The sequence below is a fragment of the Gymnodraco acuticeps genome, unplaced genomic scaffold, assembly GCF_902827175.1.
Source record: "Gymnodraco acuticeps unplaced genomic scaffold, fGymAcu1.1, whole genome shotgun sequence".
In the NCBI taxonomy this organism is placed as follows: Eukaryota; Metazoa; Chordata; class Actinopteri; order Perciformes; family Bathydraconidae; genus Gymnodraco; species Gymnodraco acuticeps.
Window position 1 is genome coordinate 98,466 of NW_022991740.1, and position 20,020 is coordinate 118,485.

At 41.4% G+C, this 20,020-nt stretch overlaps 1 protein-coding gene across 2 annotated transcripts in view; it reads right to left on the reverse strand.

The window, feature by feature from the left end:
* Positions 1-3,113: 3,113 nt before the first annotated feature.
* The window catches only part of il6st (interleukin 6 signal transducer), a 32,641-nt gene continuing 15,734 nt past the window's right edge, over positions 3,114-20,020 (reverse strand). The window contains exons 10-16 of one of the 2 annotated variants that reach the window (XM_034199149.1): positions 17,423-17,591; positions 15,985-16,088; positions 13,807-13,953; positions 9,411-9,551; positions 8,054-8,150; positions 6,225-6,306; positions 3,114-4,064 (exon numbers count right to left, since the gene is read on the reverse strand). In XM_034199149.1, the coding sequence (XP_034055040.1) occupies positions 3,477-4,064; positions 6,225-6,306; positions 8,054-8,150; positions 9,411-9,551; positions 13,807-13,953; positions 15,985-16,088; positions 17,423-17,591 (1,328 nt within the window). In that variant the 3' untranslated portion in view covers positions 3,114-3,476. The remainder of the gene's footprint in view (positions 4,065-6,224; positions 6,307-8,053; positions 8,151-9,410; positions 9,552-13,806; positions 13,954-15,984; positions 16,089-17,422; positions 17,592-20,020) is intronic. The other variant, XM_034199150.1, reaches the window with a different exon arrangement.

The following is a 20,020-nucleotide window of genomic DNA, read 5'->3' on the forward strand; positions in this document are numbered from 1 at the left end:
CTTTAAAGTAGAGACACTACATACTGATATACACCTGAACATCAGCAGGAGAGGACTCTTTAAAGGAGAGACACTACATGCTGATATACACCTGAACATCAGCAGGAGAGGACTCTTTAAAGTAGAGACACTACATACTGATAGACACCTGAACATCAGCAGGAGAGTACTCTTTAAAGTAGAGACACTACATACTGATAGACACCTGAACATCAGCAGGAGAGGACTCTTTAAAGTAGAGACACTACATACTGATAGACACCTGAACATCAGCAGGAGAGGACTCTTTAAAGTAGAGACACTACATACTGATAGACACCTGAACATCAGCAGGAGAGGACTCTTTAAAGTAGAGACACTTACTTAAATACTGTACTCACTGAACAGGATGAATGGAGGCGGAGGCAGCCGCTGAATAAACACCTGAAATTACAGCTGACTGCAGGAGAAAGGAGAACAATTTTAAACTTTGACCGCAGCTCGATGATTGGCTGCTGGAGATTGAGGTGAAATATGATTGGTTAAAAGAGAGCGCCCATAATGCAGCTGTGGAGTGAATGAACTTGCACTTCATTTACATATAAAAAGTTAAAAACACATAGTATAGGACACATATTTGAGTAAACTAATGCCAGAAACACTTCATTTAAAACATTTATTTCATATTTTATAATGACCATCATTGACATAATTCCAACTCGACCGTTGTCATCACGGAGAAATACTTGACCTCTCTGACAGCTCCCATTGAAATTAAAAACTAACCACCCAAAATGCAGTCTGCAGTTTTCCAGCATGACACTTCCTTTCATACTCTTTACAGGCAAGCTTTGTTTTTGTTTCTCTTCAGTTATATTTCCTGTTCCTACTGTCAGTTATCGAAACATATCAGAGCAGTTTATCCGTGACTCAAAGCAGTATACATTAAGCCAATGTTAGTCGGATATTCAACATGTTTTAACGTTGGAAGATAAGAAAGAACGCTCTGACAGACTGTGGAGAAAGAGGGGGAGACACTGACATAATGAACATTAAGAGACATTACATACACAAATAAAGCAGAAGCGTGACGTCATGTGAGCTAAAACTGTACATCACACAGATTTTAAATTAGCTTTTTGTCAGTTTTCAAAGGCAGTTACATTTGTAATTAAACATGCATATGTCAGTGTGAACTCGATAACATTCGTTTGCAGTGTGTGTAAATACAGAGCTGCACAATGACCCATGAAATGATAATGCCTGGGTAATTCATTCTAACATCCCTCCACAAGGGGGCGCTGCAGCACACAGTAACAAAGGCAGCTGCTGTGGTGTGAGGAGACATTTTGAAACATAGTTACTGTAACTGTAGAATACTGTGAAATCCATTTTGGGCATTACTTTATATTTGAAAGTCTTTTATGCATTTGAGTGCAAAGCTAGCAAACTGCTACAATCTCTAATTCACATTGCAAAGAGCATCCTGAAATATGTATACTTGGTTAGGAGTATAAGAAACACTGGTATAATCTCCTTAAATGCCTCAAAGAGTTGAAATGTTGACTTTTAAATGTATATGAATGTTCCCAAACAAGTTCATACAAGGCTGTGTATTCTCCAGTTTACTTGGGTCAGTAGAGACATTGCCGCACTTGCATAACGGGGATGATTTTAAGCAAGACATGCTGGAGTGGGATGCTCTAAATGTAAATGAAACTCCAGAAAAAAAGGATAACATTTTTTTTAAAATAGTGTTGAAATGTGTAATGTCACTCCCTGCCACAAGGGGGAGACCAAAGTTCCGCTTTCCAGCTTTATCAAAAGGCACAGAACCTTTAATATGGACGACACATCTGAGTCATGGATGTATACAAAGAACTGAGGATCATTCGTATGACTGTTGCTCGGTGGCTTGACTCTCAAAAAACTAAAATACCCCGATCTTCCAAAGATCTTATGACAGTCTCTGCATCCATTGGGTCCGTTACCATGCAACCTTGCGTTTTCCCTTAAGCCCCGCCTCCTCACGTCAGGTTTTTTTCGGCTCAGTCCAATAACGGAGTCGGAAATTAATATATAAATACAGCTTTCAGCGAATGTTACCACTTTCAGCTGTTAATGGTTTAAATAAGAGCTATTCAGAAGGTTGAATCATCTTAAAGGTCCCCTATTATACTGTTTTTCATCAATATATTATAGGTCTCAGATATATACAGAACATGTCTCTGATTGGCTCGAAACACCAAACAGATCATTGCAGCATTACCCATAATCCCCTCTGTTTCAGCCCTGTTTCAAAAGTGCTGATTCTCTGTCTGTTACTTTAGATGAAAATAAGGAGCCCCTCCCCACGCCCCTCTGAGAGATATTCGGTTAAAAAGAACTCTAGGACAGTGGTTCCCAACCTGGGGGGGCGCCAAAGATCGCAGGGGGGGGGGGGGGGCGCCAGGCCTCAGATGATTTGAGGCCAAATATCATAGTTAGACTTTTTTTTTATACATATAATTGCAAGGCAATGCATGATTGTCACTAAAAGCCTTGTCTCTACATTACAATAAAATATAAAAAATAATTGACTAATTAATTTGAATAAAAATTCAAGTTAGTATTAAAGGCATAAAAAGACAGAAATGTATAATTCTTTCATTAATAGAAATGTTTCTTCTGCTCATAAAGTGTCCAAACCAGGCTTGTCTGGATAAGCACATTTTTAAAACATAGTCATTGTCCATGCCGGTTTCAGTTGGATTATTTGTCACAGTTGCTCCAATCAGATCGGTCTCCTCCATTTTGTAGATTATTTACGACTTTTGAATCCACATAAACACATCGGCAAAATCCGGCTTACTTTGAGCATGTGTTTTAAACAGTTTAATCCCTTTGTGAATTGTTTCCACTTCCGCCGTCCTTTAATTTCTTCATACAGCGGGAATCCAAATGAATTCATCCTGAGTCCAATAAGTCACTCCAATAGTGCTCCTTAATTACGCTTTCATCCTCCTTTAACAAAATACATCACATTCATCCAGTTTGTGACAGTAGTTGTAGCATTTTGAGACTTTGAAACTTTAATTACCGCTGTTGCGCCCCCCCCCCCGCAACTTCCAACAGGAGTCATTTGGGGGGGCTCTTGGGAAAAAAGGTTGGGAACCACTGCTCTAGGAGGAGATTCAGGTGATAAGGTGGGGGGGTTACCTTGGTTGCTGATTGGCTAATGGTTACTCAAACCAAAACATCGTTATGACATCATAAAGTGGCCAAAATCTGATCAGCTCATTTTCAGACAGGTTTTTATATAATAGGTGACCTTTAAAGAAAATTATTTGCCGATTAACAGCCGCCTCGTTCGCAATGTAAGTCAATGGGAAAAGTCTTTTTTGAGCCCAAAGGCATCACGTGACGTGGTTGCAACACCATCGTTTGGCCACTAAGGAAAATTAGCTACAACGCGCCGCTAACTTCCTTCAGGCTTATTTTGGGTTTTGTCTATGTTCTCACTGTGGCCTGTACCCCTCCCTCTGAGACATATAGCTGGATGCTGCCGACTGACCCTCTGAAGACTTCGTCTGCTCGCTCTCCTCATCCAGGGGACAGAAATCCAACGACTCCACCCCCTCCTCCTGCTGCTGCTGCTGCTGATCCATCTCCAGAAGGTGGATTTCCGCTGGGTTTTCTTGTTTGAAATGCTGAGACTGCCTGCTGCTTTCCTGTATCATCATATCTGGGTTCTCCTCAGAGTCTAGCAGGGGCTGCGTGGACTCTGAGCGGGAAAACACCGCCTGCTGGGGGTGGGGGTTGGGGGTCTGGCCCTTGTAACCGTTTGAAGCCACCACGGAGGAGTACTGCACGGTGCTGGCGGTGGTGTCGGCCATGTCGCTGCCCTCGTCGCTGTCGGAAACGCTTTGGCGAGGCGACGACATGCAGGACGAGCCCCCGATGCCGCTGCTGTGCTCCTCGGACAGATACTTGTCCTTCTTCAGAGGCAGGCAGGCCTTGTCCTCCTCAAACATACTCTTTCCATCACACACATCCACGTCCAGCACACTGATGCCAGACAGACAGTTCTCCTTTGGTGTCTCTGCCTGTAGAGGAGGGACAAGGTGAGGAGAACATTATAAATCAGACTCAAAACTAAAAAGACTGGAAGCTGACAGATGGGATGTAATGGCGCAGTGGTGGCATGGAGAGAATAAAGAAATATCTTAGCATCAGTGTGCATAGAAATAAAAAGCTATATCCAGCAGGACTCAAAAATCCCACTCGGATATAAACATTACTTTACTCTCAGATATCAGAGCCTGAATGATATGCTTACAGTATTTCATAAGGGACTTCCATCCTCATTGATTGAGAAGATTAGGCATGAGAGGAATAGCAACCCCTTTGATGAAAGTCAGCAGAACTGCAGGCTGGAGCTGGAGAACGTTATATAACAAAAAAATGTGCCTTCTGTGAGCACACGTTTAACAGCATATTGTCACCCGTGTGTGTCTAATGGCGCATTTCCACTGCAGGGCCTCGCACAGCTTAGTACGGTATAGTTAGGCCTCGGTAGGCCAGGCTCACTTTATGCTGCGTTTCCATTACAGTTTAGGAACTGGGGCAGTAACTATAGCAACGCAGTGTAGGCGGAGCCGTGAAGTCATCTTCAATGAGAAACACAAAACCAACATCAGCCGTTAGCTGTTAGCCCTCAGAGCTCACAGCTCCTCATATCTGTTCAGAAACTAGACACAAGTGAAACAAGTACAAACCACAGACTGCCTGTGTCATGGAGAATACAGTCGCTGGTTTATTTATGTCTGTAGGCCGTTGTTGTGAGTAGTGCTGCGTACCTGGACTCACATTCAGGTTCAGGTCCGGACTCAAGTCCAGAGGTTCAGGTTCAGGTCCGGACTTATAAGTCCGGACCTGAACCCATGGCTTGTGTCAAGTTGTGTGACTAAAGTGAACTTATTGTGAGCTAATTATCAATTGAAAATGAACTCATAATCAACTCAAATTCAAACTCATCAGGTTTATTGTGCTCCCTTCCAACTTGTGTCTACATTTCTCTACAAAGTACAAATGTAAAAAAAAAAAACTTTTTGCCACTTAGTCTACAAATGACTTATGACAGCAACTACAGTGAACTACTACAAAGTTCAAACATTTATTTCATTTACCAAACTAAAGTAACCAAACAGTCCCTGAGCTGACTGAGCCTAAATCCCTAAAACGTTGCTGAAAGGTAGAGTGTAGAGTAGACTATACGCATTACACTGTTACACACCTACTATACAGTATAGGCTACACTGTAGTGACTGACTGTACAGTCAGAGTGTACTGTCTGTACACCATGTATTTTCTACAACTCTACATGTGTACATTATACAGTACATACTACATACATAGTGATGTACATACTGTTAGAAATTAAAATCAATGTTGATATGGTGTAATTTTGAATTAAATACACTATTTAATTTAAATCAGTTTTATTCTGAAAGAACCGGAAGTTCACACTATTAAGTTAATACTTTTATTCTGAAAATTCTTCACTTCCGGTTAGCATTAGCATGTGGCGAAATGCTACGTTTTCAAACCGTGAATCGAAGGTGAAATGACATGTGATGTTGTTCACTGAGCACACTGGGATTAGCACTGATTTATTGAGGCTGAATAACGTTTATCAGGGAATGTTTAAATAACCACAGACACCAGAATATACGCAAGTGCTAGTTTTTTTGCCAAGTCCAAGTACCGGTTCCCGACGTTCCGGTTTTAACCGGACTTGAACCGAAACTTTTTACAAGTCCAGTACCGGTTCGGCGTACCGGTACGCAGCACTAGTTGTGAGTGTGGACGGTCGGAGCATATACTGCGTTAGCTTAGCCGATCTCCATTCAGAAAACACACATTTTAAAAGGTTTTCCGCCTGCCGTCTGTCTGCAGACTTGTCAAAGCATTAATTCATGGTTTTTACTAACCGGTATCAGTATGTTGTTACTTCGGCATCATTTTTGAAACGTGTATTACAATTTAATCACGGTCAAATGTATTCATTTTGTTGTAGTTGCCAGCGATTCTCTCACTAGTTTAGCATACTCAGCCCGGTTGTTGGCCCGGAAAGAACCTCGATTTTGGAGAGCCAGAAAAACTGTGAAAAAGTACCCGTTAGCCGGAACTACGCCGAGTAGAAACGCAACCGAATACGGGCACGGCACGCTTAAACCGCGCTATAGTGGAAAAGCAGCCCTTACTTTCAAAGGATAATCAGGAGACCAGTTTCCGATGGTGCTCTCTCCGGGGTTTGGGATCCGAGGCCAAAGATTCTCCTTGATCCTGTAACAGAGGAAACACTGAGGTTATAAATCAGCTGAGAAACTATGAATCCAAAGCTAATAAAGTCAGAGTCAAGTTTAATTTCGATCTTTCAGTTTGTGTGTACAGACAGAGAGATCGAAATAAAGTTTCCAACAATCCCAAATACAAATATGTATATCCTATATATATACACAATCAACAAACACATTTACAGAACTATATCAACTTCTGAATGTATCTGAGAAAAGTATTTTTTTCTTGGACTGTGGGTGATGCAGAGCTGTCGAAACAGTCGAAACCCAAAGATGTTCACTTTGATTTAAAACAGATACAAATGTAAAATGAATATATGCAAGAGGCTGATATTTCTATTACAAGGTTACTTTAACGATCAATCGATTATCCTCACTACAAAAACTCAAAATCTTGCCAAGTATATTCGTCTAATATCTAGTCAGAATATGTCTACACTTGATATAAGACATAATAACGTCAGAAGTAACACTGCAGTGAGATATCGGGTCTTGTTTTTTGGACAATGCATCATCTTGTTAAGTCCAAACATCTTATTTTGATTTGTATCTCAGAGGAAACACATTTATTAGAAAATCACCAACTCACATTAGAAACATTTTGAGCATTTGCGGCTTATATTGTAACACAACATTTCCTGATTCTGGTCAAATATAGTTCAAAATGAGTTCTAATTATAAGATCTGATTTATCTAAATATCCCTTCTTATTTCAAGACATCTTACCAAGCTAATTTTCACGTTGGCAGATTTTTGTACTTATTTCAAGTGAAAACACCTTGATTTCATTATTTTTTAAACTTGTTTTTGGAGCAGCATTTGTTCCAGTGCTCATAGTTACTAATAGAGTGCCGCAGTGACGCATCCTAAAACCCGGAAGTAAACTCCTTCCAGTTCCTTCGACAACAACGCAATGCAATTTCTCCATAGGGTTTTGGAAAAGAGCTGGAAATAAGGTCTGTGGTTGAAACACATTTAAGAGACGGATCACGTTTTGTTCAGCCGGATAATCTCCACATGTCTACTTTTATCATTTTCTAATCATACATCTAGTCGCCAGAAGCAAAATGCTAACGTTATGCTATAAAGGAACTACAGCAGGGTCGCTGCTTCAACGTCACGCCGACTTAAGATCCATATTCAAACATACAGATTCTAAATGGTACGAGTTGAAGCGTTTGTTTGAACACTTTGCAGGAGGCAGAGACTTGCTTTCAAGCAGAACAGAAACTAACTTAGAGGAGTGTTTACGCGTTCGGCGTAATGACGTAAAACGGCCTGGACAACTTCTGTAGTCCTGTTCAGCCACTTGGTAACAACCATCGTTTTTCAGACACGTAAACTCTTCAGGAATCCCCAGTGGGGTCACAGCTGATGGATTTAATGTCGTAGAACAAAACGTGAGCGTCTCTTAAATGTGTCTCAACCACAGACCTTAGTTCCAGCTATTTCCAACATCCTATGGAGAGATCCCATTGCTTTTTGGCAAAGGAACCGGAAGTGTTAAAATGCTAACTTTTTTAGGCTGCGTCACTGCACCACTCTATTCATTAGTGGTGTAATGGTTGCAGCTGCACTGCGAGGTAACACATACAAACAAACAGGGATGTAGGCACTAAGGTAAACAAACAATAACATAAATACTTGAAGTGATAACAGGAAGTGTGCCATGGCTCTGATGGTTAGCTTCTTGCGAGAGCAACATGCCAGGTTTCTTTTAAGGTATAACTTACACATCTTTTTTGTAGAGACAGAGCAGCATGGTCATCAGAACAACAAACATAAAGCCGAGGCACACCCCAACCACGATGCTCTCCACCTCTCCTGGAGCTGACGGAAACACAGCGCAGAATCAGAGGATTAGAACAGGACAATCTCAGACATCAGAGAGCAATCTACCATGTTACCGACACCTCAACAAGAAATGCACTGCTACTATGTACAGAGTGAAAATGTCATTTCAATGTCATAACAGTTTTGCTGTTGTTGGTTTCTTAAAAAGGGATAAAGTGTAACGGTAAGCTACAGAGTCAGAAGTCTGAGAAAATATACAATAAACTTAAAGTGGACCTATCATGCTATTTTTAGGCAATAGCATATAGTCTCAGATATAAAAAATATATATAAAAAACATGTCTATGAAGTGTTTTGCTCAAAATACCAAACAGATCATTCTAGCCATGCCTCATATCCCTCTATTTCACTTCCTGTTTCAAAAGTGCTGCTTTTGGGTATAAAGCTTTAAAGAGGAGGGGGCTGAGCTCATGCGGGACCCGGCAGCTACTGTCTAAACTAAATGCTGCCGTGATGAAACGCCATATCATGGATTATCGAGGATTCTCTCTGAAACAGTTTGGAGCTCAAAGGCTTTCTCTCTTGCCGGTTATACCACAAGGTGAGTTCCTTTCTACTTCCTGCTTCTTCACACACATGCTCTCCAGTACAGGTTAGCTCTGAGTGTTAGCGATGCTAATGTAAACACCGACCATATTACGTTCAAAACAGTCGGGCATTGTTTCTGATAGCAACGTTTCTGATTGGGCCGTGGGTCCACATTTCAGATATTACGTCATATCGGACGCAAATCTGGATCAGCTCCGTTGTTCCCCGTTTTTAGAGATTTGGGTTCGGAGGAAAAGAGAGAGGGTTTTATTTTCTGACGCTGCGTGAGTTCCCCGACACACCGGGGACACATCTTTATGTATAAAAGACATCAAGAAGTGCATTTTGCCTGATAGGTCCCCTTTAAGGGGCGGCTGAAAGTAACATTGAGAATCAGAATGCTCAATGTAGGGATGGATATTCTTAGCTTATAGCACCGGAAAACACAGAGAGGCTGCTCAAAATGTGTCAAATTGAATTACTCTGCATATTTATGTGACTATATTTGGGATGGATACGTATGGTTAAGATTAATATATAAAAAAATATGCATATACTTCACAATAAAAAGGGAATAGCTCCAAAATGACCTTAAAGAGTCCAACTTTAACTGTGGCTTTGTGTTTTTTGTTTTTCAAGATTTAATATATGTATGGAAAGTAAATAATGACTATATGACAGTTCCTGATGTGATAAGGATCGACTCACCATATTTCAGAGTGGTGAAGGAGTGGGTGGAGCTCTGGGCTGAGCCTCGGACGGTCGAAGCGTTGATCCAGGTGTCATACTTGGTGTTGCTGGACAACGACTTCAGAGTGTATGAGATGGTGTTGCTTGGCACGGTTATCTCTGAAAATGAGAATAAACAGAAATCAGCAACAACGAATGAAGGATGTGGTCATGTAAGGAAAACTATTCTTAGAGCCTGTGTCCATGAAGCACCTGCTTTGGCAGAAAGGCGCAAAGGATTCTGGGAAGAGCTTCTTTCATCCAAGCGGTTAAAGGTCCCATGTCATGCTTTTCCGGTTATTATGCGTCCCCTTGTGTGTTATGTAGCTTTTTCTGCATGTAAACGGTCTGCAGAGTCACAAAGCCTCAAAGTACTAGGGAGTAAAACTAACACAGTAAAGACCTGTCTATGCTGCCCCAGAACGCCTCATTGGAGATTTTCTTTTTCCATTTTTTCCTTCCTGGTCACGGTGACGTAACGACGACCAAATGGACCAATCTGCGGAGCTCCTCACACACACACACACTCCGCCTTATCTTTTCTCAGCTGCGGCTCCGCTGATCTCCACTCACAGTTCGCCACACACAGTTCCGCGGTGTCTCGCTGTCTCGCAGACCCCACACAGCAACCAGGAAACGACACCAGTAAGCCAGCTCACACTGTCCGCTCCTCGAGCCTCAAAGGGCGGAGCAGCGAGCCCCGCAACGTCCCGCCAACACGGCCCCCAGACCCCACGCAGCATTCTCATCTGTTTGTCATTACTGGTGTCATTTTCTGGTTGCTAACAAACGCCGTTGTAACACATAATCTCTGATGCTCCGCTGTAACGGTGGTGGACTAATCAGAACATACATAGGGGGGGGGGGGGGGGGGGCAGGAGCTCCAACAAGCCGTTTAGGACAGAGAGTGAATACACATACTATACAGAGATGCTGTATGAGAAACCAATGAGAGTTTGGAACATTGAACAATGTAAATCTATTCTAGTAAACCTCAACAATGGAATTATGATCAGTAGAAATGGCCATGACATGGAGCCTTTAATTAAAAAACCCTTTCAATAAAATAAATCCTTTCCAAGATCTATCACTGCTGATGTATGACATTCAATATATATGTTTGACATTCATTTTACGATCGAAAAACCAACCGGAAGATTCTTTCTCTCACACTTTATGAACGAGTTAATCAGCTCAGTCTGACAGCTGTAGATACAAGTGCAACACTCACTGGCAGCAACATTCAAGGTCTGCCCGGCCGAACAGGCCATTATAGTCTTAAGAGAGTGACTCAGGGCTCGACATTATAAATGGAGCGTGCTCCTTCACTACAGACTTTCGCACTACCAAACCATTCGCCAAAACGTTTTTAAAACCACTAATGAATAGAGTGCCACAGTGACGCGTCCTAAAACCCAGAAGTAAGTATTTGACCACTTCCGGTTCCTTCGCCAAAAAGCAATGGGATCTCTCCATAGGATTTTGGAAAATATCTGGAAATAAGGTCTGTGGTTGAGACCCATTGAAGAGACAGATCACGTTTTGTTCTACGACATTAAACCCAACAGCAGTGACCCCACTGGTTGTAAGGGAAACTTCTGTGTAGCAATGCAGTGGGAGTCACCGACTCAGGAAGGAGACACGGTAGAGCAGGAGCTTTGATGTCAAACACTGGAGGTTTATTTGGAGTTTCGGCCAGAGGATTCACATCACAAGTCACAGCAGTCACGGTCTGACTGCACGGGTGGGTTGCTACGTCAATTCTGGAGCGCCTCTCTCTCGTTAGCCCATTTAACTGGTTTCACAGAGAGTAATCAACATATTTGAGAAGATAGTTTAAACAGTTGGGCACACTGAGTTACTTGCGTCCGTCACTTATGGCCTCGAAGATGTCATACCTTGGAGTCCACAAACAACAAAGAAGGAAGTGTCCCAGTGCACCCACAACAACAGACCATCTGTGACCTAGGGTTGCCCGGTCACAGAATGGGAACAATAACATTATGGCTGAAGCAGCCTATGTCCTTAAAGGAGATAAACAGACGTCAGGGTTGGTCCTGTACGTCATATCTAGGAGTCTAGGTCAATAATTTCCCTAACACTGGTGATTTCTGAAGAGTTTACGTGTCTGAAAAACGATGGTTGTTACCAAGTGGCTGAATAGGACTACAGAAGTTGTCGAGGCCGTTGTACGTCATTACACCGAACACGTAAAACACTCCCGCTAAGTTTGTTCACCCTGTTCCGCTTGAAAGCAAGTCCCTGCCTCCTGCAAACTGTTCAGACAAACGCTTCAACTTGTACCATTTTGAATCTGTAGTTTTGAATATGGATCTTAAGTTGGCGTGACGTTGAAGCAGCGACCCTGCTGTAGTTCCTTTATAGCATAACGTTTTGCTTCTGGCGATTCGATTTATGATTCGAAAATTATGAAAGTAGGGTAGACATGTGGAGATTATCCGGCTGAACAAAACGTGCATTTATCAAACAGGTTCGTTTTCCACAGACCTTATTTCGAGCTCTTTTCCAAAAATCCTATGGAGAAATCCCATTGCTTTTTTGTCGAGGGAACCCATGAGTAGCTTACTTCCGGGTAAGTCATCCCTGCACCACGCTACATGATGCCAATATAAACAAGGTCTTTTGTCGGCTCTGTAAATATGTAAAAAATAAATAATTGTATAACTGTTACGTGCCGCAGTTGGTGCTTGTGTGTGTGCTTGTGTGTGTTTCTCTCTCTCTCCCTGATTGTCTCCAGGTGCAGCCTCTCCCCAGGTGCTCCCAATCCTCAATCAGAGCTTTCATAAAGGACCTGAGGAAGGCGTCTCTCCTTCTCCTCTGGCTGCATGTGTGCAGCCTGTGTTACGTGCTGTCGTGTCTCTGTGTGAGGCCTAGTTCAATCTGTGTTCTGCTAATTGTTAGGAGATGTGCTCCAGTGAGTCTTTGTGTATTGTTTTACGTTAGACACTTTCTTTTGAAAGAAAGTTGTCCTTAGTTAAGTTTGGTTTGCAATTTGGCTGGTGAGCCTCTGTTTTTATTAATTAAAACCTCACTTTGTGGCTTCAGCATTCAGTTTCCTCTCCTTTTCCTCTCGGCCGGTTATTTTGTGTGTTGTTACTTCCCTTTGTACCCCTAGATTTAGAAGGGAACGTAACAATAACAATGTAGTGGTATTTTAATTCTTGCTTTTAGGATGCCTATCACCATCTGGCAAAGGGACTATCGGTGAAAACTAATTCAAGTACTTTTACATGTTTTTAATATGTTGATTAATGTACACTGTCCCTTGTTTTAAATAAATCAATTCAATCAAAAACTCCTGATAAAAACGTTTAAATCCCATCTTAAAACCCACCTCTTCTCCTTAGCATTCGAAACCAAGTAGATTGTGTCTTTTATTGGCTTTCAGTGGTCTATTGTTTTTACTATATGGCTGTTTTTATTTTTATTTTGTAATTGTTACATTTATTCTGGTTAGTTTTGTGTTCGTACCTTTGTTTTGTGAGCTGAGCGATTTTATATTTTATGTATCACTCTGTGCAGCACTTTGGTCTGGAAGTTTTAAAGTGCTTTATAAAGTAGGATTGGATGAAGGCAGAAAGCGCATTATAATAATGCCTTTTTATATTTTTTTGACAATGACCACAATATCATTAATTTAATAAACCAAATATGAACAATTGCTTTATAGAAATGTATAGTAGCTACAATTAAGTTAAAGTGGCTATTTACGTATTTACATGTGATTTTTTGGACGAATGCTCTTGGGCCAGTTATGCTTTAATGGTGGGGATGTTTAGATGATGCATTACACATTACACGTTACTTGTTAGACGCTTTTATCCAAAGCGATTTACATACTCAATACTGTGGGCAATCCCCACAGGAGTAATTTGAGGTGAAGTGTCTCAGGGACACAACGACATGCTGACTGCAGTGGGGTTTGAACCTGTGCTCCCCTGAGCCGAACACCAACGCACTAGCCCACTGCGCCACACGCCTCCCAGATGATGCCTAAGGGTGGGACCAGTTGGCTTTTCTCTCTCCTATATAGTGTGACTGTAAGCTGTGTTCTGGGTATAGAACTTCTCTGAGGAGGAAGTAGCTCAGTTCCTGCATTTGGGATCGATTTCACTTGTTTATTTATTTATTAAATATAACAAAAGACAAACTTTGTCCATGAATCATTTATCAGTTTCTCTTAAGAATTTCCTCCACAGGGACCAACATTTGAGAGACATGTTGTGTTGAGTGCCATTTTACACAAACAAATAATACAATAATAATACTCTTGAGCCAGTGATAATGAAAACCTACTGGCCCCTGCAGTGAATAGAGAGCAGCTGGGTCAGAACACCATGAGAGAGGCACCCACCGTGTGTTTCACCTCCACCTGTGTAGTTTATGGTGTAGTTTACGATGAAGCCTCGCTGCCTGTGAAGGGGGATCTCCACCCACCCCAGCTCTGCCTCGTTACGTCCTGGTTTATCGTTCAGTCTGACAACAGGGCCCTCTAATGGAGCTGCAAACACAACAACAAAGATTAACATGCAACTTTAGTGACTCCAAATGTACAGCAGCAAAAAAGCAAAAAAGTCAAATCAAACAAAAGTATGTTAATCATTAATCATTGGGTTATCTTTGGGTTAACTTTTATACTAACAAAGGACTGGCTTATCTAAAGCCAGTTGAGTAGCACTTGAAATGTTTGGCTCTATGAAACCTGATGTACTTTATGATTCTGTTTTCTTCAAGGTTGTGTCTTCCTGGTCGAATGTACTTATTGTAAGTCGCTTTGGATAAAAGCGTCAGCTAAATGCAATGTAATGTTATCTGAATTTATAACAGCCTGACTTCATGACTGCAACATCACAGGAAGAACTGGTTTAAGTTAACACTTTGTCATACATTTTAATCAATAGTGTGCCACAGTGACGCATCCTAAAACCCGGAAGTAAACTTCTTCCGGTTCCTTCGTCAAAAACGCAATGCACTTTCTCCATAGGATGTTGGAAAATAGCTGGAAATAAGGTTTGTGGTTGAGACACATTTAAGAGACGGATCACGTTTTGTTCAGCCGGATAATCTCCACATGTCTACTTTTATCATTTTCGAATCATAAATCTAATCGCCAGAAACAAAATGCTAACGTTATGCTATAAAGGAACTACAGCAGGGTCGCTGCTTCAACGTCACGCCAACTTAAGATCCGTATTCAAACATACAGATTGTAAATGGTACGAGTTGAAGCGTTTGTTTGAACAGTCTGCAGGAGGCAGGGACTTGCTTTCAAGCAGAACACGGCAAACAAACTTAGAGGAGTGTTTACCAAAGCCCCCAGGAAGTGCGCAAACGGCAGTACTACAATTTCCGTATCAGTCCGTGACTTCACTGGGCCCAGAAAGACTTTTCCCCATTGACTAACATCGGGAAAGGGACGTCTGTAAATCAGTGGATAATTTTAAACGAAATAAACGACCCAGTATGAACTATTTTATAGCCCTTATTAGAATCATTAGGTCCTTAAAGTTGTAAAATGCACTAAAAGCCAAATCTAGGTTTATTTTCTGTCTCCATTCATTCTAGTGAGCTGAGAGTAGGAGCTCGGGGGGCGGGGCTTAAGGGGCGCATGCTCTGTGAGCGCACATACGGTACTTCTGCTCCGACAGCCAGGCATGATGGGTAATCTGTGACGTTTCGCTCTCTCAAAAGTTGGGCCATTTTGTCCTCATGCGCCAATGAGCAGCTCTCATAGGAAAGAACGAGGCCCCGGCTCCCACGTTGTTTCCAGTTCTTATTATACATCCATGGTGGACGTAAAACGGCCTCAACAACTTCTGTAGTCCTATTCAGCCACTTGTTAACAACCATTGTTTTTCAGACACGTAAACTCTTCAGAAATCACCAGTGAGGTCACTGCTGATGGATTTAATGTCTGTTTAAAACGTGATCAGTCTCTTAAATGTGTGTCAACCACAGACCTTATTTCTGTGGTAAAATGCCTAAAATGCTAACTTAATTCCGGGTTTTAGGACGCGTCACTGTGGCACTCTATAAGTCTATCATAAATCATTTTAATAGTGGCTCATTATTGATTTCAAACAATTGCATACAGTTTTCAACGTAAATGAAGAGATGATTGATCATTCTTGATGCAGTTTACACAGCAGGTTGAAATACACTTTTTAATAGAACATGAAGATATAGCTGCTGATCATATGGCAAAATAATAATGATAATAATAAAAATACACTATTTATATAGCCCCTTTCATGCTTGAAGTGCTTTACAGAGTATGACAGAAAATGACAATAAACAGTGGGGAACATAATACTACTAAAAATGACAATTGCCCTATAAATTAAAAGCCAAATGAAAAACATTGGTCTTTTAATTTACTTTTAAAAATTCCAATGCTGTTCTAAGGTCCAATGGGAGGCTGTTCTCTGAAGACACTTGAATGTTTGAGTCAGTAAATAGTGTTTTTATAATCTAATGTGTATCAGATTTTGATGTACAATGGTTGAGTAATTGATGATCAGTGGGATCTTACCTCCTTCCTTCAGATAGGCTTCTTTGCTTGCTGGCTTTCCAATCCGTCCAGAGTAGATTGAATACACAGAGACGGTGTAGCGGACAAACCCCTCAAGGTTGCCTATAAGTATAATTATAGTTATTGTTAGTTCAGAGTAAAGCTTGTAGACTCTTCATAATCCAGCACCAGTCACTTTTACGCTGCTATGGACAGATCTCTTTTTTTATATATATACATACATCCTGCTTACTTGAAGTAAACGGTTATTTTGTGTTGTTTAATGTGTTTTTTTTATACCTCGGGACTGTGGGAAACAGTATTTCGATCTTTCAGTTTGTACAAACATATTTTGAGATTGACAATAAAGTTGACTTTGACTTTGATAACCGTGTATTAAGAGGAAAATCAGTAATAAGATAACCAAGGTAATGCAGTGCAGAGTTTCAAGGCTTTTATTGTCATGTGTGCATAGCTACAGTGTAGTTATGACAACTAAAATCTTAGGTCACTCCAACAGTGCAACACAACAGATAAATAGTGCAAGTAAATAAAATAGAATAGATTATAGCAGAAATAGTGCAGAATAGTCTATATACAAGTAATTGGAATATTGATATATATAAGTCGCAAACTGAATGTTATGGATGTTCTTTCAAAAGTTCAGGTGTTTAACTGTCTTAGGGCGCATTCACACCAGCCTATAGTCCGGTTGAATCGAACCCTGGTGCGTTTCACCGCTTGGTGCGGTTCGTTTGGGTCGGTGTGAACGCAGTCCGAGACCTCTGAAGTGAACTGAACAACCGGATTCTGGTCCGTTTAAAAGCGGTGGTCTCGGACCGCTTGCTAGTGAACTCTGGAGCGGTTCATCGCTGGTGTGAACGCAGTCCGCAGCAAAACATAGGAAGCGTAGTATTTACAAGTCACAAGAACGCGGAGGTCTTCAAAATCTTTAGCGGTGAGTGAAGCAGAATGAAGTGTTGAACAGTGTCGTGTAAAGTAAAAATGCTCAGTCAACTATACATAAAAGTCAGAGCCACCTGTCCTCGGTGAAACCCCCTCCTGACTGCAGAACGTTTCTCATTATATGTGTTATAATGTTTCTTAACGCACGTCGTCTGATTGTATAATCATATGTGCGGGCCGCTAAAGTCTGTTGATCTCCAGATTAACAGCAGCATGAAAATAACCTGCCGATGCTCCATGGCGGAGGCTCCGGTAGATATTAACTGGATTTGCGTTTTTACCCCCTTAATGTCTGACCAATCGTTGACCAGTATTTTCGTGCACACGATTTGTGTTTAAAGTTAATAGTCCGTTTTGAGTTTTGCCCGTGTGAACGCAAACCGAACCTTCTGAAAAATGAAACAATGTAACAAACTGGTGCCAGAGAAGCGGACTATGAGGTGTGAATGCGACCTTAGCGAGTAATGTGTGTTTAGAGGAAATGGAGATTACCTTAATGGCAGTGAGCCTGGTGTTTTTGTTTTCCCTCTGCCAATCGGTCTGATCCCCACTGACCCACTCCACAACATACTCGGACAAATCTGGACCGTTGGGGGGGGTCCATTGCAGCCACAGCTTGCCCTCAGCTGACCACACCTTCAGCCCTTTGACGGGGGGGTCCTCTGTAACACACACACACACACTTGATTTTACATTGTGATCAACGGTGTCACAAGGAGGGCGATGCAAATGAAACAAAGTGCTTACAACAGTGATAAATATGCTAGCATTAGCTGCAGCAGGTGTGGTTCAGGCTTTGCGAATAAGTTGTAATGGCAATTTCGTTGTTCCAATGTCCTATATTCTTTTATTGCCATTACTTCACGGGAGAAATGAGTGATCCAGACGCACCAAGTGTTCAAAATAGTAGTGCACTATAAATATAAATTAAATAAACTGACATGCCAACAACACCCATAAAATGGCTCCTACATAAATCCTCATGACATTTCGTTGTGCATGTAAATTCGACTTGATATACTAAAAAACAATTATTATTACACGGCTTAGTTGAATAATAATTCTGATTGGTGAATTTGGACATATAGCAGCCTGCTCTTTTCCAATAGCAGACTGTCACGCTAAGAACGCTTTGCTAAAGAGACTATGTGCAGTCATATCAATCCGCAGAAAGAAGTCCGGTCGATTTAAAGTCAGCTGGGGCCATCAGAAAACACCAGTGAATACTTTTTAAATATTTAATTTAATATTTGTGGGGAGCAAGAAACGTTGGATTCAAGATGGCTAAACTGTCCCCAGTAAAGAAGGGGAAAAGAGGGGAATGAAACAAGGCAAGAGAAGAGGTTAAAAGACTCAGAGCTGTAAGTCAGAGATATCAGCAGAAGAAGGAAATAAACAATAAAGGGAACAACTGAAATGGGGACTGTCGTGTCAAATGATCATATAATCATTTAAAACATATAGTCTTATACTCTGATTGCCTTTTACACTGTTAAATTGTATTTTTAGTCTTGTATGTGCTTAACAGAGACAAATGTTAAGGATTTACATTTCAGGAGGGCAAAGGAAGTAAAAGGTGGATTTGCAAGTGGTTAAGGACGAGGGGGTTTTATGTTTAGATGATGATGCCTAAGGGAATTTAAGGGTGGGACCAGTTGGCTTTTCTCTCTACTATATAGTGTGACTGTAAGCTGTGTTCTGGGTGCCGAACATCTCTACCCTCTGAGGATAAAGTAGCTCTGTTCCTACAGTTGAGATCGATTTAACTTGTTTATTTCTTTATTAAATATAATGAGCAAATATACTAGAACGCAACCACACACTTGTAAAAAAAAAAAAACACTTTATAAAGTCAGGCAACACTAACCAGGCTTTGTGCGATTCTGTTTATTTGACCATCCGTTCGCTTTTATTGATCATTGTGGAGGGGGCAGACGTTTTGTTTTGTAGTATAGCAGCTATCGGATGGAATCAATACATGGGCTGCACAGGATATGTCCGACTATCACAAGTAGAATCATAATAAAATAGTCAAATGTGCCTGAAGAAAACGGCTTATGCCACAAGTTACAGCAACAAGCTACAAGTAGCCTAGTCAATATAGTCAGTTTAGCTTCGGTTGCTATGCTAACATCACCCATTTTATACCAGAGAAACTTTCATAACAGCGTTGTGATGCCAAACAGCGTCAATTCAGACTGACACACATTCACTTATGGGGAATTGGGGATATTTATCAGCTGCTTGTGTGACAGTCAGACAGTGAATACTTTACAGCGGCCGCTGCTGTGAGTTAACATGAGAATAAACTCCAGTGGAAGAGCAGCACTGCAGTGGTCGGTAAATGCCTCTGAAACACATTAATAAACAATGAACCACGGCACTCTGGAGAAAAGTAGTTATTTAATTTAATCTGGCTTCGTATGATTAAAAGTAACACGATCATCGACCCGACGCAGTCCCCCATTGTTGTTGTTGTGAGCGAAGCACGGAGCTAGAACGGGAGCTGCGTTGGTGTGAAAGGGGCAACACAACAGTAGTCACTTGTGTGTGACTGACCCGAGCTTGCGCCTCGTCGTTCTGATAGCTCCGCCCCTTCGCTCCAACCCCCCCCCCCCCCACCCCACATCTACAGGTGAAAATTACTTTAGGACACATTCATCGCAAGAATTGTAGCAAAAGTCAAGGCCGCAGATTTGTCGATTTGCCACAGAGCAGATTCGTGAAGTTGTAATGACTTATTTGAGAGGTTGTAATAACCAAGTTCATTTTTTTTCTACAAGCTTTTTTTTCTTCTGTGATATTTTATACAAGTGTAAATGTATGCACACAAGCTCAGAATTTTTTTTTGCAAGTGCTCACATCAGGTTTCACACGCTCTCACATTTTGCACCATATCCACCTTTCATACCCCACGCCTCTCAGAGATATTTGGTTAAAAAGAACACAATGGTGCTCTCGAGGAGATTCAGGTGATAAGGTGGGGGGGGGGGGGTTACCTTGGTTGCTGATTAGCTAATGGTTACACAAGCCAAAAAAAATCGTTATGACATCACAAAGTGGCCAAAATCTTTGGCCCACAGGTTTTTAT